Source organism: Pelecanus crispus, chromosome 1 (assembly GCF_030463565.1).
Source record: "Pelecanus crispus isolate bPelCri1 chromosome 1, bPelCri1.pri, whole genome shotgun sequence".
In the NCBI taxonomy this organism is placed as follows: domain Eukaryota; kingdom Metazoa; phylum Chordata; class Aves; order Pelecaniformes; family Pelecanidae; genus Pelecanus; species Pelecanus crispus.
The window spans coordinates 27,033,633-27,058,540 of NC_134643.1; the positions used below are offsets into that span (position 1 = coordinate 27,033,633).

The following is a 24,908-nucleotide window of genomic DNA, read 5'->3' on the forward strand; positions in this document are numbered from 1 at the left end:
GAGGACCAGGCAAGAACCAGGTTGAAAACCAAGGCAAACCAGACCCCAGAGAAGTTAAGCAGTGTACCAAGCAAAGAGCAGAAAAAGGGAAACATGGACAGAAGGGCTCCAGAGTAAATGGCTCAAGGGAAGGAAACTAAGGAAGTCTGAGTCTAGGCTAAGGAGCAGACAGACCCGGAGCAAAACTGAGAAAGAGCTAAGTTAAGCAGACATGACCAAAGTACAGAATACCATTACAATCAAGTAAAACGCTGAGAAAGCAAAGCCAAGTGGTGAGATGCCTACCTCAGACACAGACAAGCCACCAACTAGCTTCAGAAACCCATCCTCATAGGTCAGCATTGGCTATTTACGTATTTACTATCTCATACATAAATTTATGCATGAACAATTTGCTCATCGGAGTAGCCCAAGTTGAATGATACCACACAATTAAACAAATACATGCCAAAGCACATCCACATATATGTTCCTCCGTTCAGTACTCATCTGAGTAATTTTAAATGTTATGGCAGCATAAAAGACATTACTTTTACTCATTGCTTTTTCAGTGATAAAGTTTCCTGCCAGCTAGTATCAGGCAATTATCACCTACAAATTTACACGCATGCCTAATGCTATTCCACTTGATCAGGCTACCCATGTAGTTTAAATCAGACGCTTGCAGCTGTGTGCTGGATGGGCGTCTTTAATATCTACTCCTCTTTTAGTTGGGTTTCCTGATGAAGAAGGGCTTATGAGATCATACTGTAGTATTTCACGCAAACATACATCTGTCAGTCCACACTCTTCTAATAGCTTTTGAACCTGTTGGCCAATTTCAAGCACATTTGACAAAGAGGAGCTAGCTTACAGATATTAAGTTTCTGTACATCAAATTAAAATAGGCAGTTAAGCAGAGGAAAGAGAGATTATTGGAGTTATTTGTATTTCCACCCCCCTCCTCTGCCACTGAGGGAAAGGCTGTATCATGAACGCTTTATTTAAGTCCACAGAATTCATACTAGAAAGCTATTGTGGATGCCCTGTCACAGAAAAAAGCTTCACAATTTGTAGTTTATTAGACACTGGGAGAATCCAAGCAAACAATACCAATCCAGAAGGCTTCAATAGTTTCCATGCTCATAAGTCTCTGTGCTTAAAGCAGCGATACTTGCTAACAGCAAACTCTTATTTCAAAAACTTATAAATGCGAAGACCTTCGCCATTAGACTTCTCTTTGTAAAAAATATCCTTTTGTCTTGCCCTAAATAAAATCTGAAGTATTTAGTTTAAAGGAAAACAAAAAAGCATGTACTGAAGCAGTACAGTAACTTCCCTGATTTTTTGGGGGTGATCAGCTAATACTTCCAGTTAAGTTACTGTTTTGAATGCATGGGAACTTTCTGTGTATTTCTTTCCCAGTGTTGACATCACGGAAATTTCACAAAAGTTTGACAGCCTGGTAGAAAGCAGTATTCCAAAGGGACCTTCCTCTGGACCCTATAGCATTTGGCAGACATTCATAAATAGGACCTGTTTTCTTTAGGTTTCGAACAAGATTTCTTCTGGACAAATCATGATTTAGCTAACAGCAAAAGGGGAGAAAAATTCTTTGACCAGCTAGGGGATTCTCTTTATGTTTGTGAAGAAGTTACCGTGACAGAATTTTGAAAAATTAGTCTGAGAGCATCTTATGACCAAAGACCTCAGAGAATGGAAACTCAGAGACATAAAATCTTGAAGTCTCAGTTTTAGTAGGATTTTTAACAAGTAAGAGCTTTAGGAGACTGGTTTTCTTTTTCCTTTCCTCAAATTCCTTATGCACTCGGAATAGTTCCACTCTAAGCCAAAAAATATCTGAAACAAGTACGAGAACTTCTCATTGCTATTTTAGGCATGTTTAAAGAAAAATCACTGGGTGTAAGATAATTTAATATTTTTGTAGTGCATTTTTTGTAATATCTTGCTCAGGTAATTTGTTCTTTCCCAAGGAACAATCAAGAACACAAACACAGCCTCAATTATTTTCAATTTGCTTTATAACAGACTGTATTGTCCTCAACCAAGGCTGGAGCTCAGTTGTAAACTGACACTATTTTTGTAAACTGGCATGGGTTTGCTGAGAATACCATACCTGTTCAAGATCTGTCTCGCTGACTGTGTCCATTTGAAGTCTTCAGTAATAAGAGGAATGAATGGTATGTAAACAGCACAATGAATGTACAATGTCACCTTTTAACAGTATCTGCCTTAGCTCAGTTTGCCTTATTTAGGTATGGAATTAGCAATATTCACTGAAGATTAGAAATGTGGCATACTACACTTCCCGGAGGGGCTCTTGATTCCAGAAAAGAGGATCAAAATAGCAGTTAAGGCTTAGTAAATGCCAAGGAAGAAAAATCTTCATGCACCGTATTTCTGCAACACTCTTCAGTACTTTCAACTTGACTACCATTTTCACTTCTATAAATTTGGCGTAAAATCCCTGTTGCATGGGATTTTATGTCCATCCATGTCCATTTTATTTTCTTTTTAAGGAGGGATAAATACACCTGAAGAGTCAGTCTGCCCTGATTCATAGAATCATAGAATCATAGAATTGTTTAGGTTGGAAAAGACCTTTAAGATCATCCAGTCCAACCATTAACCTAACACTACCAAGTCCACCGCTAAGCCAATTAAGGGTAGAGTAGTAATTTCATGTTTCCTGGCTTGGTGGCTGGATTATTTTTTCATTACTAATGGCATGAAATCATGGAAATTAAAGCTGAAGTGAGATGCCACCAACAGTCTCAGTGATAAGCATTTGAGTATCTGGAGTTTGTGTGTTTTTTCAAGTCATTGTTTCTAATGCTTCAAGAAAAAGATTTTTCTTTGGCCTCACAGGAGCTAGATTTCATCCATTACATCCTTTTTCCTCTTTCTCAGCTTTCACTAGCCGTTGTGAAAACAGTCTTTATATAATACGTACTGAAGACAATTTTCTCCTTCTAGTTAAACCAACATTTTTCAGTGTATTTTTTTCTAATTTTTGTGACGGTGGCACTGCAACACCTTTAAACACGGTCATGGAAAATTTTTTTGCTAAGCAATCTACATATAACCCTACCTTTTAAACTATCAATTTTTCCTTTCAAAATATGGAGCGATATATACATTTGAAGCAATACAGGTGTCAGTAGGAATTTACGACCCCGATCACCAGATGCACACACACTTTAACAGATTTCAGAGACGGGATGACTTTTTCATCTTAGTTGTGGCACCTGTAAGTACTGTGCACAGTATGGGGCAAATCAATGGCCGTTTTGCCTAAATATTAACTGCAGATTTTGTCCGTTTCTGGAATAATTTATCTCCAACGTGGTTGCGCTTTTAAATTTGCTGCTTAGTGGCGGGGAATGGGTGCCGGGCTGCTAGTGACCAGGTTTGGGTTTGATGTCAGCAGGGTTTAATTGCTGATGCAACAGCGCTGAGACGTTGAGAAATGCCTATGAAATCTTGCAAAAACCCCCATGTTTTGTGAGGTATTTGCCACTCCGGGCCGACGTGCCACAAGAGAGGGGTTTCGCGTATTTCTGCTTGCCCCAGCCCACTGCTTGACGTCTCTCCTGAAGGAAAAAAGCAAAGTAAGCCCCAGGCCTCGCCATAAACGGGTTTTTGAGCGTGAGCGTCTGTCAGCGGGGAATGCGTTTGTGGGGGTGCAGCCTGCGGGCTTGGCCCCAGAGGCCGAGAGCCAAAACCACCCGGGCGGGCGCAGCTCCCCTGAAGGAGACCCGCGGTCTTTCCCAGCGAAATTCGGGCATGCCCCGAGCTGTCGTTTCCACCTTGCCTCGCAGGTCCGCGTCCAGGGTCAGCAGGCTGTGGAAACGCCGCCGCGGCCCTGCTCCCGCCCGCCGGTGGGCCAGGCTCCGCCGGGCCCTCCTCACCCCGCGGGGCCCTGGCGGGGCGGGAAGCGCGGCGGCGCTAGGACCCGGCGCTAGGACCCGGCGGGCGGCGGCGCATGCGCGGTGCGCTGGGTGCAGCTGGCGGCCGCCGGGCTCGGCGGAGCGGAGCGGAGCGGAGCGGAGCGGAGCGGCGGGGCCGGGGCCGGGACCTTCCCCTCAGCGCCCCGCCGGAGGCAGCGCCCGCACCGCCGGGCATGGGCGCCGCGGCTCCGCGCTGCGCTGCCTCGTCCCGTCCCCATGAGTCCTCGCCGGAGCAAGTGAGTGAGGGGGGCGCCCGGGCGGTAAGTGGCCGCCGGCCCCCGGGGCAGCGCGTCCCTCCCGGGCGGGGAGGGAGCCGGCGCCCCGGGCCGTGCCTCCGCTGCCCTCCGCCCCGCTCCGCTCCGGGGCAGCCCGCGGCTGGGAAGAACCCTTTCCACGGTTTTGTTATTTTTATTAAAAACCCCTCGCCCATCAGTATCTGCGGGAGCGGTGGGAGGAGAAGGGAGGCTGCCGGGGGTGGGCGGCCGGTGGGCGCTGCGGGGTCCCCGGGGGCTCGGCCGCTGCCGCCCGGGCTCGGCCGGTCCAGGGCCGCCCCTCGGCTGGGCTCCGCCGCCTCCACCTGCGCGCTGGTTCCTCGGCAAGGGGGACTCGCCCGGCCCCTCTTCCCCGCAGGGCGCTGGCGGCCCGGCCTCGGGAGGGAGGATGTGGTGAGAGGATGGGGCTGTCTCCCGCGGGGGCTCGCCATGGCCAGGGAGGACTCGGTGAAGTGCCTGCGCTGCCTGCTCTACGCCCTCAACCTCCTCTTCTGGGTGAGTGGAGCGGGCCGGGGCGGGCCGGGCCGGGCTCCCGCCGCCGCCCGGGCAGGTGGCGGCCTGGGGGGGCGGGCGGAGGGCGGCGGGGGCCCGGCAGGCGCGGCCGCCTCCAGCCGCGGGGCTCCCGGCGCTGGGCCAAGGGGTGCAAGGTGCCCGCCTTGGTGTACGCCCCACGGCTGGCAGTTCCCGTAAGGGAACACCGATCACTTCCAAAAAAAAAAAAAAAAAAAAAAGCCTTTGGAAACTAGTTGAAGTAAAATCAGATTTGTATTAACCTAGTGTTATAAATACACCTGTGAATTTGTGTGAATATGTAGCGAGGGGAATATTCACGGGTGCCGTGGCTTTTTGACTGGATGAGTTTCAGAGCATCCCGCGACCTGAGCTGAACTCCGGGCTCTCGCAGGTATCTGAGCAGTCAGCTGCTCTGCGAGCGCCTTACCGAGTCTTTTTTGTGCTTTCGGTGGCCAGATCCTAACCGGCAGGCAAGGCCTGGGGTGATTTCTTTTTCTTTCCAGCATTTCAATCAAAGCTGTATTTATAGCAGCAGGGTTTCTCACTCTCCAGCATAAGTGGGTGTGATCAGCACTTGCTCCTAAACTTTCACGGCTCTGGATAAACAGCATGGTGGAGATTGCTCACAGTCCTCACTCGCTCACACCAAATGAAATCTGCTTCACCTGTATAGTTGAGATTTATGCTGGATAAGTGTAAGAGAACAAAAGGGCAAAAGGTTTGACATCCCACAGCTGTTCACAGTGGCTGACTCCTGAGGTGCTGTAGACTTGAATGATGCACGGATAATACATGGGAGCAAGCTTAGTTTATAACGGAGTTGAGATGAAGTCTCGTGATGACTGAAAATTTAAGTGGAGGTCAGAATATGAATGAGAGAGAAAACCGTTAAACAGCATTTGGTACAGAATGGTACTTTTTGTGTAATGCAAATGATCTGAAAATCTGTTGAAAGTATGTAGCTTTGTATATCGTGTTTAATAGAGGTGCAAAATAAGTTATTTCTGTAGTGTATGTAGGAATAAAGCCCTTTAATAGGAGTTGAGGAAATCTTTCTTTTTTTAAAAAAGGATGTGTAGTTGTTTCTCACACCGTACATGGCTTTCATTGGATACTGTACAAAATCTGAAAACCTAGATTTTCTTTTGAATAAGATGAAGGTTGCCTGGGTTCAGCTGACCTGAATTCAACTTTGGATTTTTACACATATGCTGTTACAGTTGAGTGAACGAACATCCACATGGTTGAAAACATCCTGTCCTGCCGTTCGCCTGTTCCCTGTTTTCCCTTGGTTTCCATGATTCCTGCCTTGAACTGTCCTCATCAGTTTCCCATTCACACCTTAAGTCACTGCTGTCTTTGCTCCCTTAAACTTACTCTGCTATTTTCCATTGCCCTCCATGCTTGTTGCCTGCTGTGTCCCATCAGATTCATTATTTAGTGACAGCTTTTTATAGTTGAAGCAGCCATTTAGGTGGTGGCAAGGTTACACATGTGGTTATACCCCCACACTGTGTCAGTTATCTGTTGTGTGGTGATGGGGGGCCTTGGTGCTCTCCAGCGCTTCATTTCTCAGTCCAGAGATGCTTTGTTTGTGTAGGAAAGCCTGCCCTTATCTTTGGAGGGGACTAGTGCGTTGTGTTGCAGTTCCTCTCTAGGGAGATCAAGGTCTCACCTGGGAGATTTAAATGTGTCTGCCCTCTTGCTCATATTTTAAGTTCCTTTCCATGTCAGTTTGCTCTTTCCAGCTTTTCATTGTTTTGTTCATGTGTTTTTCTGTTGTGGACCTCAGATGTGGGGCTACACAGCACCTTTGAGCTTGGCAGTGGGACAGCACTAACTACATCTGTAATGGCGTGCTGCTGTTAACTTTGTCCTTTCTTAATTCATGTCTAGGTTTGGTTTAAAGCATTCATGGCTAGAAATAATTTCTCATTCCTTAGATTTTGTTGCCCTTTAAATAATGATGTCCCAGATCACCCTTAACTAGAAAGTGTGGGTTTTTTTCTTCTTCTAGTCCTTCCCCAGTGATATAGGAAAAAGGATCTTTTGAGTCTGTTGTGGTATGACAAGTCCTAGAGAAGAAAATGGTAACTTCTTATGCTTGTCTTCAAAATATAAAAAATGTCCATAATTAATCTTCCTAGCTGAGGCCAGGACACTAGAACTACACCCAAGCAGCTAAGTGAAATCTGTATAGTGCTGAAGCATGTGAATATGTAATTAAATAATAAATGCCAGTATAGCAGATGACTTGCGCCACAGATGTTGCAAAGAATTAAGGCTGTCTTCCGTAAGGTATATAAAATTGAAGGTGTTGGAACTCAATTGAAAAATTGGCCGGTCTGTTTGGAGTTCTATGCATTTTACAAAGCAGATGAATGCAATGGTTTTGTTCAAAGCAAATAAACAACTAAGCAAAAAACCCTGAGTCTGCCAGAATTGTGTGGTAAGAAATAGGATGCGCAGTGGGTGGGTAGTTAAATGTATTGCACTTACATCAGACTTCTGTGGAGGAATGTTTGTGTAAAAAAAGAAAACCAACAAAAAACCCCAAACAGAAAAAAACAACAAAAAAACCCAAACCCAAAAAACCCACTTTCTGCTTCCTATCTGGTCCCATTCAGGTGTGTATTTAACAGCTAAATACAAATATGCTATGAGCCGCTTGTGGTAGTGAAATCTGCCATATCTCCTCCTCTGTCAGAGTTTGAATTTGCTTCTGTTGGTCTCAGTGGGAGTTTTGCCACTGCCTTTTGTGAGCGTCAGAGCATGACCCATGGGGCAGAGTTTTCTTGTGAAAAGTTCCCCTGGCAGCAGGTGCATACCCACTGGTGTGGGGATGGGGCCTGTGATTTCCCCTTGCTGCCACTCTTCCTTCCGCTTGGAAAGCTTTAGCTTGCCTGTTGTTTATGTTAGTGCTTACTGTGATAAATACCAGCCCAGGTTATGGGCTAGATGTCAGGAAGTTTAGAGTAGATCAGCCCTTTGAAAACGTGCAGCCGCGTTTCCTCCTGTGTCCTGAGCACAGCGGGATCTGTCCCGGTGTGTAAAGATGAGAGTGATGTGTGGTTCCAGGGTCTGTACAGACCTACCAATTTGGGACGCGTATGTGTGATTCTCTTCAGACCTGATCTTGGAGGGTTTTATGCTTTCTCTTGCTTGCTTCCTTCCTTCCCAAGGGCCGTTGCCTCCAAACATGTCCAGTTGCTGTGTCAGTTACCAGTGTTTGGCTGAAAACAGTGAAGATGTGCGTGCTGACTTCTTAAAATCATGGTTTGATTGAGGGTCCTGGCTGGAATAGGGTGGCATTCTGTCCTTGTTTTGCTGTGGTGGTATCCGGAGGTAGGTGTAATGACACATTGTGCAAAAAGGATTGCTTTCTCCTCCAGCCTGGGGGATTGAAACTTTTGAAGGCCTGACAAAAACTGTGTAAGAGCCAGTAGTCACTGTCTGGTACAATCTGATGGTCAACCTTTTAGAAGGGAACATCTAAAGTAAGCTTCAAGTGTGTCGTGTGTGCAGCTGTCCCAGTGTGTGTGTGATGGGACTCCAGCATTGGTCATTGGCAGTCTGGTGAGGGCAGACTAGTGCGTGTGAAGTTCCTTAAGAAGATGTTACATGTAACAGAAGTGGCTAATCTGACCATCAGTCTTGCTGAAAAACTTAAGATGTGGATGGTTGCCGCAACACACTGGTGTCTTCATAATTTGGTTGCTGTTGGAGCCTACAGAAGCAGAGAAGTGAGAGAACTTTATTAGTTGCTCTGTTGCCATCCTTGTAGCTTCTCCAGAGCATTGCTCCTAAGTGTACAGCTGTGTGCTGTCTATCTGGAAAGAAAGAAACTTTTTTTTACTGGGCACAGCTGATGAGCTGTGATGTGGAATGGTAGACAGGGCAACGTACCCGTGTGTGTGTGAGAGGGAGGCACGCAATGTTGTTTGTTATGCTTTTTGTCATTTTTGGCCTGAAGGCTGCTTAGCTATAAATCATTCATAAGCAATCAACTGGAAGCCCAAGGCTCTGTTTTAGTGGTTCATCCTGTTTTGATAATGGACCAATAAATGTACTGCCTTTGCTGCTCCAGAAAAACACTTGCTTTGTGGATATGAATGGATCAGTATTTCTGGAGCTGCAACTTGCAGCAGATCTTGAAAGGTGTTTTCTTTTGAGGTAGGAATAAATCTGTTGTCAGTGCTCTAATAGTTGTTGATCAAGTGACTGACTATGGCAATAGACCTGATGATACCCTTCCGGAAGCTGTTTCCAAGGTCAACTGAATCATGCATCTGACTGCAAGATGTCTCTTTCAAACCAATGGGAGTTGCACTTTCAGGACCTCCTTGGTCTGCTAATTTCATAAGGGTGTTTTTGACAGTGCCCTGGACAAAGAATATCCTTCAGACTAAATCCTGCAGTTAACGTTTGGTTTCATTCTTCTGCCATCCTCATGTATAAACAAGCATAACTTCTTAAAGTAATTTATGAGACTGAGAGACCCAACTTGATTTTTGCAGGTTTCTCATTTTATATGTAACACTGCTCTTTGTAGCATATTACATTCTGGACAGCCAGGGACCTCCAAAAATCCATGATTTGGTGTTTTGTAGTCAAGACTTAGTGCTTAACTAGGTGGATTATCTTTGTGGTGCTTGAGAGGAGACGTGCTCCTACCGCTTCCTAATTTTCTGTTCTTAGTGGCAATACTGGTCTTTATTGTCTCTAGACAGCATGTATCAGGACTCCGAGAAATTTAGTTTTGGTAGCTCTACAAACACATTTTCTGCAGTTCATGAGAATACAGGGTCTTTCTGATGGGGCTTTTCTGTATCAGCAAGCTCCTGACACTGTTCCAGCTCAGTAGCGGTCATGGATGTAACATGAGCATCTTCATTCATTTTAAGCACTATATAACTTGTCCTCACAGAGATCCTCCTCACCACATTTTGCAATGTTGCCATTGTTCTTCTGTGCTTTGCTGCAGTCTCTTTCCCAACTAAATTATGTTTGCAAGCATTTATGCTAGGGAGACCTTCAATCACAGAACATGGCCGACCCATAATAATGGCACAGGCATAACACAGGAGGTTTCCCAAGGGCAGTGGCCCCTAGGGGTTGTGATAGTAGATGCAAGTAAAAGCAGCACAATTTTTTTGTCAATTTTCTCATTTAAAAAAAAAAAAAAAGGCAAAATATAGCTAACATGCAGGAAAAAGTCTCGATACACTTTCTGTCTTGAGAAAAATGCCAGCTTTTTATTTTTTTTCTGGTGAGGTGGAAAGGAGGAGCAGCTGCTGTTGTGTTGCTTGTAATTGAGGATGACTGTACTATAGTGGCTTGGGCAAATAAAGGTTGTAAGTTGCAGATGACTTTGTCATAGGTGGTAAGGATCTCTTAACTGATGATTAATAGTGTCACTGGGTGTTTGAGCCAAGCCAGTGATGTTGCCACATCCTTCACCTTTTTTTGAGGTTTTTCTGCCTGAGGATACACTGTTTCTGTTGAGCAGTGCCTAAGCTTTCCTTCACGTACATAGCAGTACCATGTAATTTAGACTATGTCATTGCAGCCAATAAACCTCCTGGCAGGTAGTAGAAATTGTTTTGTATCTATCTTGAATTTGTGCTTGTGAACAAAAAAATCACATAAAATGAGAGGAGCAAGCTTCCAGTTAGTTTTCCTTTTGTTTTGAATAGTTTACAGATTGTAATCTTCTAGTTTTGGCTATGTGTACCACCTTAGAATTTAGAACAAGGGAATATTAGTGGTGTGCAAGGAAGCACTAAGGGTGGTTGGAAGCAGTGGTATTGTTTCTTTCTTTTTCCAACCTCAAATATATGTGTTGAATCTTGTAATTTTTTGCTTCATTTTTCAAATCTACTGTGACATGAGAAAGAAGTCAGTCTATCCTCCCTTCCCTAGAACCAGATTCTGCATAGAGGTTGTGTTTCTGCTGCTTTCCAACTTCCACTCACATTGGTGGGATTTGTAGATACTTGGAACAAACATAGTTAGGGTCAAGTTTTTAGGGAATTTAAGTGACTAATAATATCCATTGAAATGAGTGCTACCTGGCTGGGTACCTATAGCAGTGTAAATGGCGGGTTCATTCTAGAATAATATACTCTGATTTTAGAGACTGCAGTGTAGAGATGCATAATTGAAACCTGATTTTCTTAGCATTCTCGTATAAAGAAAATACCTAAAAGCCATACAAGAATAACTCCAGCTTCTGTGGGAATACGGTATCTTTTAAAAGGAATGTGTTCAGCAGAGCAAGCTATAGGAGGAGTTTTAAAGGACCAGAAATACTTTTAGTTCTAGTCTTTGACAAATCTTTTACTTCTTAGCATCTTTAGGCTGCATTATTTATATAACATCATTAAATTACTAGACCATGTCCTAACAAAGTAGAGTTCGGCCATAAGTCAACTTTGTATCTTCTTCTATATAACCCTTTATCCCATGTGTATCTTCATAAGTGACGTGGCTCACCCCGTGTGGCATGTCAACAGTGAATTGGTAGATGAGTCTCTGCAAAACGGTCCTGAAAGAGTAGCTTGATGTGATGATGGAAAGGAAAAAATAAACCCCACCCTAATGGTAGAAATAACATTAATATGCTTCTTAATTGGCATTCATAAATCAATGAAATGACAGACATTTTTGGGGTAATCCTCACAATTAACAGTGTGGAGCTCACTGCATCTACCTTGAGGATGAAGGCACAGACCCATGGTGACTAGATTTGAGCCAAAAGCTCAAGGGGAACTGCTCATACCAGTAAGCCATGACCTCCAGCAGAACTGGGAAGGTCCATCCGGCCAGTAGGTACTTGCATTTCTTTTCTTTAAATTTGCATCTCTTTTTGTAGAAGATAGCTACCCAATTATTCATGAATCCTCAGGTACTGCTTCTGCACCTTGAAGATTTTCCATCATCCCAAGAGTCTGTGGTAGACACTAGGCAAGGGTCATAGGAATAATCCCAATTTTTTTAATCTCTTGTGGCTGTTTCCCAAGATATAGGGGACAGTGTAATTTCATGCAATTTTATAGGAATGTGTGATGTAATTAAAAATGCAGGCTTATTTTAGAAATCTTCATGTGCTCATAGGTATTCACCTGTAGAACAGGGAAGTTAAGTGGTATACCTAAAACCAGCTGATATGTAGGTCCTGTGCATCACGGGAAATACATACCCTTTTCTCGTATCAGTCTTCCAGTTATATACCCTCGGTTTAAAAATAGTTTGCCTGCCATCTGTGAGGTTGACTGCTGTCTGTGAACAAAAACAAGCTCTTACAGAAACAAAATTAAGAGTGTATTCTGTATAAGTGAAGGCATATCATCTTGACGGTGGTGTGTGGCTTGTGATGTGGATCTGGACACTTGAGCTGTGCATGGCTGCAAGCTACCCGCGATCAGCAGCACGTGCCTCTGCTTCCCCAAAGGCAAAAGGTCTCTTGACAGTGAGGTGCTTACTTTTGAGGGAAAAGCAGTACAAACCATGTCCTAACAAGAAATGCAGTGACTAGGTAGTCACAGAGAGAATGGATGCAGATACATAGGCATATTTGTATCCCTCTTTGCTTTTAATGTACCCTTACGCTACACAGCCCAGAAGTTGATAGCTGGGTCTGACACTTGGAAGAACCAGCTGATAGATGAACTGTACCTCGACCTGTTTGCATATTTGGGCTCTTATTTGTTCTTTATGCTGTGCTGCTGTAGGAACCTTGCACAGTCAAGTGCTGGAAAACTTGCTTGCGTCCCCCAGGAGGGTGACCCATTAGCAGCCTGTCGCTGCTCTGGCAGTTGCCTTACTGCAAAGTATGCAAGTTCTAGCCCGTGCCAAATGCCGAGCAGGTTGTTAACTCACTGTTGCAGCTGTGCAAGCAAACACAGATTCAAAGTGCAAACAAGTACACGCTTCAGCTGTTTGCAAGTGGGAGGGGACCAAGGCACAACCCTATGTAGGAACCTTAGCTAAAACTAAATGTTGTCGTGTCAGTAGAATAAAAGGTGCATTAGTGGGGAATAGGGAATTTCCTTTTTTATAGGCCACCCTTTTTTCTGTAAACATTTAAATGCTTTTGCCAGGTAATACAGAAAAACAAGACCTCTTGTCCTGCTCTCCCCCACCCTTACGCCCCTCCCTCCCAAAAAAATGCAGTCATCTGTTTGTCCAGGGATCTGAGTCATCTGTGTTTGTTCAATGATCTGAATATTGAACCTAATTGTGAAAATCCTGTGAAAGCATTGCAACATGCTCTGTTCATGACCTTGTAGTGATTTCTGTGTGGTCCCCCCCCCCTCCTTTGGTAAGTCACAGCTCAGGTTACCCAAATCAATTTCAACTGGAAAATTTTCTCAAGGCTTGTTTGTTTACTAAAATTAAAGGATGTATTCTGATGAATGTTGTCATATCTTGGAAGTAATTTCCTTGGACCTGGAAACCTTTTTTCTGCAAAGCAAGTTAGTCTGTAGTGCTGCTAGTCAGCATTTTGTACGGGTACCAGAGCGTGGCCTGAAGTTGTTTATCCCATCTGTTTGAAGAAAAAGAAACGTGTGTGATTTTTAATGTGGAAGATGCTATAAATCTTTCTTCCCATTTAATAATTAAAAAAACCCAACCCTTCTCTCAAATTTGAGCAAAGCAACTTTTGTTGTTAAAAAATTAAGGTGTTTGTATGAAAAAAGTGACAAGAGAATGAAAGCAGGTATGTAAATAGCTACAGCAATTGATCTTGCTCTCTCAAAGACAGAAATCCATGTTCATTTATTAATTGAAAACACAGATAGACTTTTCCAGTTTAGGTATGAGCTCAAAGACATTGTGAGTGGTACTATCAGAGTAAGGGTTTAAAATATATACTTTATGAATAAAAGATGATTTGATGTTTTCATTTTGACGTGTGATTTATGTAGAAGAGTTCCAAAGACAATTTAAACTATGCTTAGGAATGACCCTTGCTAGTAGTTTGAGTCCATTCTTGGATATTGTAATTCAGTTGTCTGAGAAAGCTCTAGTAGCTTTAAAAACTTTATGCTACAAATTATTTTGGAGTTTTAATATGTTGTTGTGTGATCTGCATGTTGCTTGTATATAAAAATGTAATTTATTACCTTTGCTTAATTGGGGTGAAAATATATTTAAAATAGAGTATGAGAGCAGGCAGTTTTGTAAACTCTTCAGTGTTGTGTTGATGGCTATATAACATTCTGTGATGGTTCAGAATGAAACCTATAGTGACTTGTGCGGCCAGCTGCAACAAATAAACATGTTTTACTCCCTACTATGATATTATGTTTACAGCTGTCATCAGAGAAGCTTAGATGAAAACTTTTGGTGAAATGATGTAACTGCTGCCATGGTGAGAATTATCTCGGTAGCTTTATTTCTCATAAACTTGTGTCCTTTTGTCTGATTGCTTGATACAGGTTTCTAACCATATTTTACATCTAAATTAATTACAAACCAGTGGCTGAAGTAGGGGCTGCCAGTTTTTTAAGGCTACCTTTTTTCCATCCTCCAAATGAACGAACAAAAACTGTAATCAGGACCTTGCCCCTGCCCATGACTCCTTGAAAATCCATGGCAGTGAATTGCAGTGTTGTGACTTGTTCTTTGGGATAGGTTTGGATGCACACCAAGGTGTTTGGGGATGTTGTTACTGTTCCTGCCTACTGAGCCCGTGGGTTGAGTTGTACTGCTGGTGTTAGTGTATTCCTGTGCTGCTGGCTGAAGATCTGCCTCTGCTGTGAAGTGGTGGGTGCCTGGAGCCTCTGTGATGTCAGCTGGCACCTGAGGATGCGTAGTGCTTTACAGGGCACCACATACACATGTTGGGTCATAAGCAGGAGGCTGTGGAGGTCGGGCACACGTGTCTTCTTGTGATTCCCCTGTGGCTATGGAGCAGGTGAGCAAGTCGATTGATGGGTGCGAGTTAGGGCGTGATAATCTTTTGTCACTAAACTAGAAGTCAGTCATTACACAGGGCAGTCTGGCATCGCAAATGCATCTTTTATCCTGAAGGGTGTTCTTGCCCAAAGGCTCACTTTTGCTGATCAGAAGGGATATGTTTTTTTTCCCAGCACTTCCCTTTGCTAACACAGAGCTACCAAGCACTTGCTGGGTTACGTGCCATAAAATACACCTTTTGTAATCAGTCTGTTGCTGAATTGTTTTTTCGAGTTATCACAGTTTGTTCTTCCACAGGCCTCTTTGTTCAAGAGGAGCTTCTTGAGTATTTGCCTATGCTGTTTCTGAGCCGTGTCTTTACGCTGCCCCAGTTTGACAGTGTTACTGACTTTCATGGATGTGAATCCAATGTGTCACAGCACTCTGGCTTTCAGGTCATTCAGAGTAATAATTTGCTTTGGACCTTATTCAAAATAAAGTGCCAAAGGTGCCTCCCAAGGTATTTGTCTGGTTGGCAGGAGGGTGTTGCACAGGTAATCTGTGTATAACCTCTGTGTAGCAGCGAGGTAAGGTATTGTGCGTGTACATTTTTACAGTAATGCTGATCTAGCTCTTGTATTGATACCATACATGCATTCTAAGCGTAGCAGAAGTCAGTAACACCTGAAGGAGTTAACGGTGGCGAGATCATTCAGGGCACAGGGTAGGTGAGTGGGTGAGCTGTAGCCTGGATCTCAGGAGTTACAGAGGGAATTTTCTTGCATGTAATTTATGTCCAGCAAGAAACAGTAGTAATTGGCTGTTAGCTATTTACACTGAAGGAGCACAGGCAGGGGGACCTAAATGGCTAAAAGCTTTTTGAACGAAGTGAGAGACCTTTCATAGAGAGCTTGTTCTTATGAACTGAAATAGTGTTCATGTAGTTACATTATTGGTGAAGGTTATGTTTCCTAGGAGAAAGGAAGCAGTCCTTTTCTTCCATTAGCTGTTTGTAAGTGAAAGTGGGGTCATGTTCCATGATACCATCATTAAACGTTTCTGTAGAAGTCATGTGGCCGTGTGTTGGCCACAGCTTGGAGATGTATCTGCCTAGACTTTCCCCTCACTGATTTTATGTGGGCAAAAATATGTATCTAGGTAGAGAAAACTTAAGCAGACAGAGCAGAAATAAAAGTTCTCCTCCTTCCTGATTTGCCTTTGTAGGCAAGTCCTTTCTTCTAGCAAACTGAATGATTCTCTCGGTGGCAGGACTCTGCTTGTTACTTTTGGTCTCTAGGAGGCCCTTTCTGTCCACTCTACCTTTTAGCTTGTTGCTCCATGATCTCCACGTTGTCTCTGAATAACCTCCAGGCTCCAATAGCTTTGCGGTAACTGTCTTGCCTGCCAAATCTTACCTCTGCTAAAGGAACACTCTCTTGCCTTCTTCCAAGGGATCTATCTCCTCTTGTTGCTGTACGGGAATGTATTGCCACATACCCAAGGCTGAAAGAAAACAAGTGCAGCCTGTGAGTTCCTAATGGAGAGCGGTGACTAGGCAGTCCACCAGTCTGGTATGGGAGGAAGAATATGATTTAGCAAGTGAAATTTTTTCTGGTACAGTTTTTGCAGCAGAACCATCTGGCTCTTATTAAAAGTTGCTGAGGAGCGTGGTTTTGGTGGACTTCTCACTCCTCAGCATGACTGCTGTAAAGCCAAGTAACCAAATTTGTCTGAAGTATTTTACTATAAACAGAGTGGAAGTGCAAGCTACCACTTTCTCTGTGCATACCAGCATGCCTTGCAGGGAGATGTGGGGGGTTAAAAATGTTTTCTGTCACTTTTTGACCATAAGAAGGTAGGCTGTCTGCTTGTAGTCTTCTTTACTTCTCTTTGTATTAGAAACATGGGGTTTTTTATCGCTTGTGTGGTGTATTTGCCTCATGCTTTCTTCCAAGAAGGTACCGATTGTTGAGGAGTTCATCTAGAAGGAGATTCTAGTCATCTTCTTTTCCTTGCTCCTGCAGCTTCCTGCAAATAACAGAAAATGCTCTTTACCCCTACTGTTCCACCAGCCAAAACAGATCCCACAGAGCGTAAAGGACGTGTGTACATAGCAGATTTGTAGCATGCACTAGCTTTCAGGACTATCCTTCCAGCATGCCGAGTACCCAGGGCTCTCACTGGCACCACCCAGAACCAAAGCGGTGCTTGTACTTTGTGCATCAGTTTTGAAAAGCAGGAGGAAGCCGTGGGGTAGCCACTAGGACTTCTCATGAAATTTTAAAGGCAAGAAGTAGCCTGCTGTGGGTGCACCGCAGGCAGAGGAGCCAGAGAGGACACAGAGTGACTTTTCTTACGTGTTGGGTTTGAACCAGTTAACCTGTTCTTCATAACAACTTCAGGGAAGTATGAGGGCATGTGGAAAGCTAGCTGTTGAAGGCAACAGGGGAGATTAGCACTTCTCGCTATTTAAGAAGCTGTTAGTATAATGCTGAGGTTTCCTGGCATGCACCTATACAAAGCATGAAAACAGTAGTACTCAGGAGAGCCAGCATGCTTAGGTCTCCCTCCCTCGTGTAGATGGTGGTGCTTCTGAAGTCCTGAGCCTGACAGGTTCACGCCCTGAGCTGTGGTTCACGCTCAGGTGACCATGTGAGACTGATATTTCTAAATTCTCCTTTGGGTGTAATAACCAGCTGAACTGCCTGAAATGGTTTGAGAAGTAGCAGTGGCATTAGTAAGCTTAACTTTGCCCTGTTTTGTGGAAAAGCTTAGTGGTTACCTTCTCTCCTTGAAGGAGTCTGTAGCTGCATCTCTCACCTTCTGTTTGGGGAGCAGTGTTCTGTCTGTCCTGTGCGTGCAGGAGGATATGTGGTGTTCTTAAGGCCAGAAAGCATGCACAAAGGTGGGGATGACTGCTGCTGTTATGCGAGCCCTCCTCCAGGAGGAAGGGCCTACTGACTTACCTAGCCCGGTGCAAAATACATGGATGCGTGCTGTGAAGAGTGCCTTGTCCTCTAGGGTATTTCTGCTACAGCAGCAGAAGAGCTGGTGCTGTCACGGTGTGGCAGGTATGCTCTGACTACGTCATTCAGGTTTGGCTTCTCAAGAAAATCAGAGCCCAGAGCTTCTACTGGTAGATCCCAGGTGTGCTGGAGTGCACGATGGCATCAGGTGACTGATGGGATGCTGAGGTGGTGGCAATTCTAGGTGGGTTCAGTCTCAGGGATTTACTTGCCGTAGGAGCAGCCCTGGTGAAAGTGTAGTGGATTTATGCCTTTCAAGTCCCCTGCCAGTTAGGTACCCAAACGCTTTGATGATCTGGGGTTTATAATTGAAGTGCAGTGAGTTTTATTGTCATTTTATGGTTCAGGAAACTGAGACACAGTGTTCATGGTGTGACTTTATCTGAATGAGTGAGAGAATCAGATTCTTCTAAATTCAACCCCAAGATAAATTTCCTGTCCTATGTGTCAGTGTATCGGTACCACTGTATTCTGTATGGAGCTTCAGATTATTCTTCACTGGCTGTGTGCCTGAGCGTGGCTTTATGGTTTCATACAGACTGGTAGACATCCCCTGTGAGCCCTGAAAGAGTCGCTGATTTTAGCAGCGTAAACCCTCCCTTTTTGTTTCTGTGGCACATTGTGCAGTGGTGGGACTTGAGCCTGCACTGGCATCGCTGGGTGGAAGAGAAGGTATTCCAGACATTAACTATGCATACTGGAAGATAAAATTATTGTCACTGGCTCCCTAAATACTTGGGCAACAAACCAACTCTAAGCATATAGAAGTACAGTTTTGGGGACAGTATGCTGTTCAAATAAACGAATGCATGAAAGATGTTACTGATGATTGATCCTCTACTTAAATTATGAATGAGCTTGCAATTTTTTTTAAACGCGTGATATATAACTTCAGCTTTTCTTTTTAGTTGATGTCCATCAGTGTATTAGGTGTTTCCGCTTGGATGAGAGACTACCTGAATAATGTTCTCACTTTAACCGCAGAAACAAGGTAAAGCTTTCCTTAAACCTATTAATCTGTGTGGGTGATTGCAGTATATGTCATTCATTCAGTATGGCAAGTTTCCTATTAGGATCAAGGTTCCTAATTAGGATTTCTAATTTTTCTAATTAGGATTTCTAGAATTAAGAAGCCCTCAGTTGAGCTAATTATTGTTTTGTTGAAAGGTGTATTTTTGCCACCATTTCTGGCATCAGCTGAAATTAGAGAAGGGCGAAAAATATGAATTCAATCTTGTTTTATTCCTGTGCCTTTCTCTTCTGACAGGGATCAATTTTTGGCCCTTTGCCAACATGTAACCATATTATATTACTGTTTAGTTTTGAATACTTTATTCAGTCCAGAGATTCAGTTTTATTACAACAGTGCTTACGAGCCCTAGTGATGGAACAGGGCCTCATTGCGCTGCATGCTGTGCAAGTGCAGGATAGGAAGATCACCTTTGCTCCAAAGCAATTTCAGATGATGCGTTGCTTTCTCATACCCGAATGCAGCATTTGACTTTAAAACCACATAGAAGAGATTTCTGCGAAACATGTAAGGCGCTGGGAAGAACGCATCTGCTAATCCACCGGTTTCATTTTAATGCCTATATTATGTTTTTCTTCTGTATCATTTTCCTGTGATTATGCTTTTTTTATTATGGTTCTGATTGGTTTTAGGGTGGAGGAGGCTGTCATTTTGACTTACTTTCCTGTGGTCCACCCGGTCATGATTGCAGTCTGCTGTTTCCTCATCATAGTTGGAATGCTGGGCTACTGTGGAACAGTGAAAAGAAATCTGTTGCTCCTTGTCTGGGTATGTTTCATAACCTCTAAAACCAGCTAACTTCTGCTTCGCTTCAACACTGTAAGAAAAGTTTTAATCCACAGGCACTAGATAAATACTGATTATTTTTTATTACCGTGTTGAGTTACGGTATCAGTGAGGAATTGTAATTGCAAAGCACCCAGTGGGAAAGAATTTATTGCCTAGACTGCGTTATGCTGTGACTGAAAGACAAGCAGTGTCTCATTTGCAAAAATCCACTTCATTTAGTAGAGGAGTTGCTGAAGGGAAAAATAACTCAAACTCTTAACTACTAATAATTACAGGAACGTGCATTTGAGTGCTCTGAAATAAACCCTTATGCTACCCTTTTGACTCTTGGCTGTGCAATAGCTAAATAACCTAGACTTTGCTTTATCCCCACAGTTGATTGTGTGTGTAAAATAACAGCGTTTGTAACTGATGAAAGTTAATTCTGAGTGTATTCAGAAGTTTTGTGTTCTCTTATGTAGATGTGAAATTTTGCAGTTGCATTTGGTTGTCAGCAAGTTTAAAAAATAATTCCAAGTACCCAGCTTTTTCCTTTGTTTGGAGGCTACATAACTGAGCCACCAGCAGCTGAAAATAAATAGTGTCTCCTTCATGAGGCTCTGTGTACAGTTTAACTGTGATGAGGCTTTGACTGTCAAGGGAGCCAGATGCCTTTTTCTTCATCTAGAAGTCATTGAACTTGAGGACCAAAAAAAACCAAACCACCACCAAAACCCCCAAAAAACCCCAAACAAATAAACAAAAAAACCCAAACCAAAAAGCCCATCAAACTTGCACAAATTTTAATAGTTTAGAGTTTAGAAATATTTAGACCATTGACAACTCTGAGGTCAAGGAGTGCCATGTACCTGTATGCTTCTTAGAAGTCTAGCTGGTAGCCCTTTGCAGAGTTGGGCTTTGTCTTTTAACGTGACGATCAGCAGGATTCCAAGCAGTCTGTAAGCACGAGAGAGTGGGAACAATGGATGTGCAAGATGTATATCAGACTTCCATAATTGCAGTAGGAAAAAATGGACAGGTAAAATCCTTCAGCTCTTGGGAATATCCGGGAGTCTTACACAAGTATAGTTGGGCTCCTGCTGTTTTTTCACTGCAGCGTGTGTTGGGTTCTCACAAAGTGCATGCTGTTGCATTTTTTCTTGTGAATCTGTGGGGACTTAAGTACATGGTACCTGGACCTCACAAATTTTTCACAAAATGACCAAAAAAAAAAAAAAAAGTGATGGGAAACTGTACTGGGGTTTTGTATTAAAATGTCTTTTTTTATTTGAGAGGGTTGGAATAAGCTTTGTTAGAGATGTCTAGCTGAAGGTCTGCAGCAGAAGTGTTCCTCAATTGCAAGAGGGCAAATGCTGTTTCTCCTTTTTTGGGATATTTGTTAAGTCCGTGTACAATATGAAGATTGTTTCAAAGCTATATAGTTAGGAAAAACTCTCATTTAAATCTGAATGCTTTATAGTAATATGATAGTCATGCATTTTTTATTTCCAGATCTTAACCTTGCAAACATTAAGAGTCAATGGGAACAAGTTCAAAGACAGATACTACTTAGTTATGAGCACTTGATTAAATAATGGATTAATGTAATTTCATACCATATAATTATTTATCTAGTAATCTTTCTTACATACTTTAAAAGGGCTTTGTACATATTTTTATTTCATATAAATAATGAAAGCATTAAAAGATGGTAAACTTATTAAGCCCTTAGTTTTTATGGTAAGGTTCTAAGATTATTTTCATAAAATGTTTCTTATTTTATAGTGGTGATAGTTTTTAATGGGAATTAAAATTAATTAAAAGGCAAAAGCAGCTATATGATGTAGACCAATGCTACGTAGTATCTGGGGAAAAAAAAAGTTACCGTTTTTGGTATAAGCCTTGAAAAAAAATTCTAACTAATTAAAAAGAAAATGAAGTTAAAACTGGTTTTGGCCTTCAGTTTGTTTAAGCTGCCAGTGAAAAGAAGAAATCATTTATAGCTTTTAATGCTGTCTGGAAATAAATTATTTGAAGTGTGTTTAGGCAGTCAAATTATACTAAATCAAAACAAGACATTTCTGTCATTTTATGTTGCACTATTTCATTTTCAGGAGCCTGAGAATTTGCTCTTGCTAAGCAAACTGATAAGAAAACTAAATGATATCTTCCCAAGTATGTCATTGTCTTTTGATTAATTGTTAAATGAATGCAATCGTGTTATACCACAGAAGTATGCAGATGTAAGTCAGTGCCTCATTCATCAGACTAATCAGAAAAGTGACAGATCAACAAAATGAGCTTTTGTACAACCAGATGAACTAAAAGAAAAGAACCTTCATGTAAAACATTAACAACCTCTTCAATCAAGCTTTTAATCTTCTTTTTGAAGTATATGAACAACCATAATGATGGCATGCAGAGATATTTGGATACAAATCTTGACGTTCCTGGCAGCATGCTAATTGCTAGTGCCAGTGTTGTTAATTGAATTGGATTTTTGGAAAATCTAATAAAATGTAAGGACTATAAAAATATATACATTATGGTCTTAGATATTTTTAATACATCCAAATACGTAATTATTTTCATTTGTTTTTGAATTTTTATCTTGCAATTAAATGCTTGAAACATTCCCAGCTTCACATGGGGCATAAATATAAATTGAACTGATGTTCACTCAGCTTAGTAGTAAGAAAATATAACATCTCAGTCCTCTGAGGTACATGCTCTGGATTATTTGTAGAACCAGCATTTTAAAGCTATGATCATTTAATTTCATTTGCTTCAGGAATACATAGTCTTGAAGGCTGCTTGGTATAAAGAGTCTATGTGTACCTTAAGTGCCAGTAACATAGTTTTGTTGTGTGTCGTGAGTGACCAACATCCTCATGTAGAAGCGGCTGTAATGCCAGCCTGAACTGAAAGATCTGGACTCCTCCAAGTTACCGACTTGAGTGTGTAAAAAGTCTAAGGACGAGAAACTAGAGTCCAGGTTTTATGGTGCTTGTTACAGTCTTTCAAACAAGATTCTTTAAATTACTTTTTTCAAATCCAGAACCACCCTTTGCCTCTTCTCTTCTGACACTGTACATTTTGGAATGTTTTTAAAGTCTGTTGTGCACATAGTCTAACTGAAAAAAAAAAAAACCAAACCCAAAACCCACCCAACCAAAAAAACCCAACCAACCAAACCCCACACATGTGTATATTCTTTAAGAATAGTAACCTTAAGGGTGTGTGAATTTTTTTGAAGTTCTTGTTTTATGAAGACAACAAGAGTAAACTCTGTTGCTTGACAAGAACAGCTTCATGAAAATCCCACTGGAAAATATTTTCCTGGCTGGAGTTTTCATTGCAAATTCTGGCATTTATAACTATGAGTTTTCTGTAATTACAGCATTCAAACAGCACAGGATTCAATTTTGTCTGCGTTATGTTTTCACAAAGGGAAAAACTGTTAGAAATATTTGATGGTCAATAGTGCAAATCATTTTACTGATTTTTATCATAAAATTGGCAGAGAAATAAATATTCCTTAGAACTAAATGGTGTTAGACCCTGGTTGGTGTGTGGTCAAACAGCTTGTTAGTTCAGTTATAGCAGAACCTGGTTATAAATTGGAACTTGGCAGACTAAATTGTCTGTTAATTGAGTTGAAACACAACCAGACAAGCCATCATTAAACTAAACTGATCTTTTCTTTAAAAGCAGGCAAATATTTCATGAAGAGAAAAGATGAAATGATACTATGTTTTGGTTGAAAAGGTAAACTGTGACAAACCTAATGTGAACGTATAATGTCAGTAGTTCTCAGCCAGCTAAATGCAGTGTTGGTGAAAGTGGTTTCTGCAAAGTCCATCTGAAGAATGACCGGGAACCACTGACTGTATCACCACTTGGGGCAAATTCTTCTGTACCCATACACCTATTTCAGTCCATGTGGATGCAGAGGTGATAGGGGTGATTAAATTCGGGCGTCTGCTGTGTTGCAAGATACCGGTAACTGCTAATGCCTTCCTAGAAGGGACTCAACTATGTGTGAAATGTTAGCTCTCTTGCAGCACCAGAGCACCAACTATTTTGCAGTACTTGTGGCTACACTTAGCATGAATTAGTATGAGAGTTTAGTGATAGTTAGTTGTTTTGTCTTTTTTTTGTGGCAGTATGTATTTCTGCAATAATACATAATATAGGTTACTTGTTCTGTAATAATACAGGATATTTGTTCTGACCCGTGTGGACTTTTACCACAGTCACAGCTGCTCCAATACCTTGTACTAGCATTTGGCACTGGAGTTGTTATTTACCAACCAGAAATATTTCTTCATTATTAAACTACCAAGCATTGAAAGGGAAGAAATAACTGACAAACAACCTTAGTGTAAACCCGTGCAGTTTAGAATTAGACAGGTTGAGACGGGAGTTCATAATTTTCATACTTTGTGCCTTTATCAGCAGCTCATTTATGAATGTGGTGTGAGTAGGAAGAAAACAAGAGATTACAAGACAGGTTAGCCTGCCTTTTGAAAGACTGATTTAAGTGGGTTTATAATACTGTAGTACAGATTTGATGAGAAGCCAGCACTGTGCTAAAACTCCAGTTCAGTCAGTGGGTAAGTAAGGGGCTGGCTGGACACTTAGCTTGCATTTTGAAGTGCTGCTTGTTTGACATTCCACTTGTAAGAGAAAATACACTTAAAGTTCACTGATTATTTTTATACCCCAGTAGTTTCAGATATGAGCAACTTTCTCAAGAAAATAAATATAGGAGTACACTTTTTTTTTCTTTCTGAATTTCTAACCTTCAGTCCAAAGGTAAACTCTTTGAGGAGGTGCCTGAACTAATCATCGTTAGACATCTTTTTGCCTTGAAATAGCATAGGGGGTAAGCTTCTTTCCTGTTCTGATCAGGGGTTTTAAGGTTCAAACAAATAGATTTTCAGAACAGTGTTGGTGATGCCACAGTGTTGCCACAGAGCAGAGCTCAGCTTTGCAGGAGCAGGTGTGCTCTGCAGGGCTCCCAGCATGGTGGGGTGGACTCTCTTGCTCCTGGGGTCTAGTGCCAACCTCTCTGTCTGCCTGTCTAACAATGAGGTGTGTTTTTTGACCTTGTCTTGTCCAATGCAGCTGTACAGCACTGTGTATGTACTTACAAGACTTTTTCAAAGCAAGTGCTTTGAAGCGTACCTAATTTTCTTAGCTGGGAGGGGGAGCTTACAGTGTAAGTTGCCTAGCATTATGGGTTATTGGGAGGCATTTAGAGATGGAGTGCTGCCTGCTGAACAAACCACAAAACAAGAGCAGCTGTGTATTTGAGCAGCATGGAGGGAAGAGAGTTGGGGTGGAGGAGCACGACAGGAATTGAGCTGGTGGGAGTGTCCAGGTCTTCTTGTGAATGCTTGGCTTAAATCCAAATGTTTGCTGTGCTCACTGTGATGATCTG

At 42.3% G+C, this 24,908-nt stretch overlaps 1 protein-coding gene across 1 annotated transcript in view; it reads left to right on the top strand.

The window, feature by feature from the left end:
* Positions 1-4,651: 4,651 nt before the first annotated feature.
* TSPAN12 (tetraspanin 12) overlaps positions 4,652-24,908 on the top strand; it is a 44,392-nt gene continuing 24,135 nt past the window's right edge. Inside the window, exons 1-3 of the mRNA XM_075724852.1 lie at positions 4,652-4,717; positions 18,573-18,655; positions 19,327-19,462. Of these exons, the coding sequence (XP_075580967.1) occupies positions 4,652-4,717; positions 18,573-18,655; positions 19,327-19,462 (285 nt within the window). The remainder of the gene's footprint in view (positions 4,718-18,572; positions 18,656-19,326; positions 19,463-24,908) is intronic.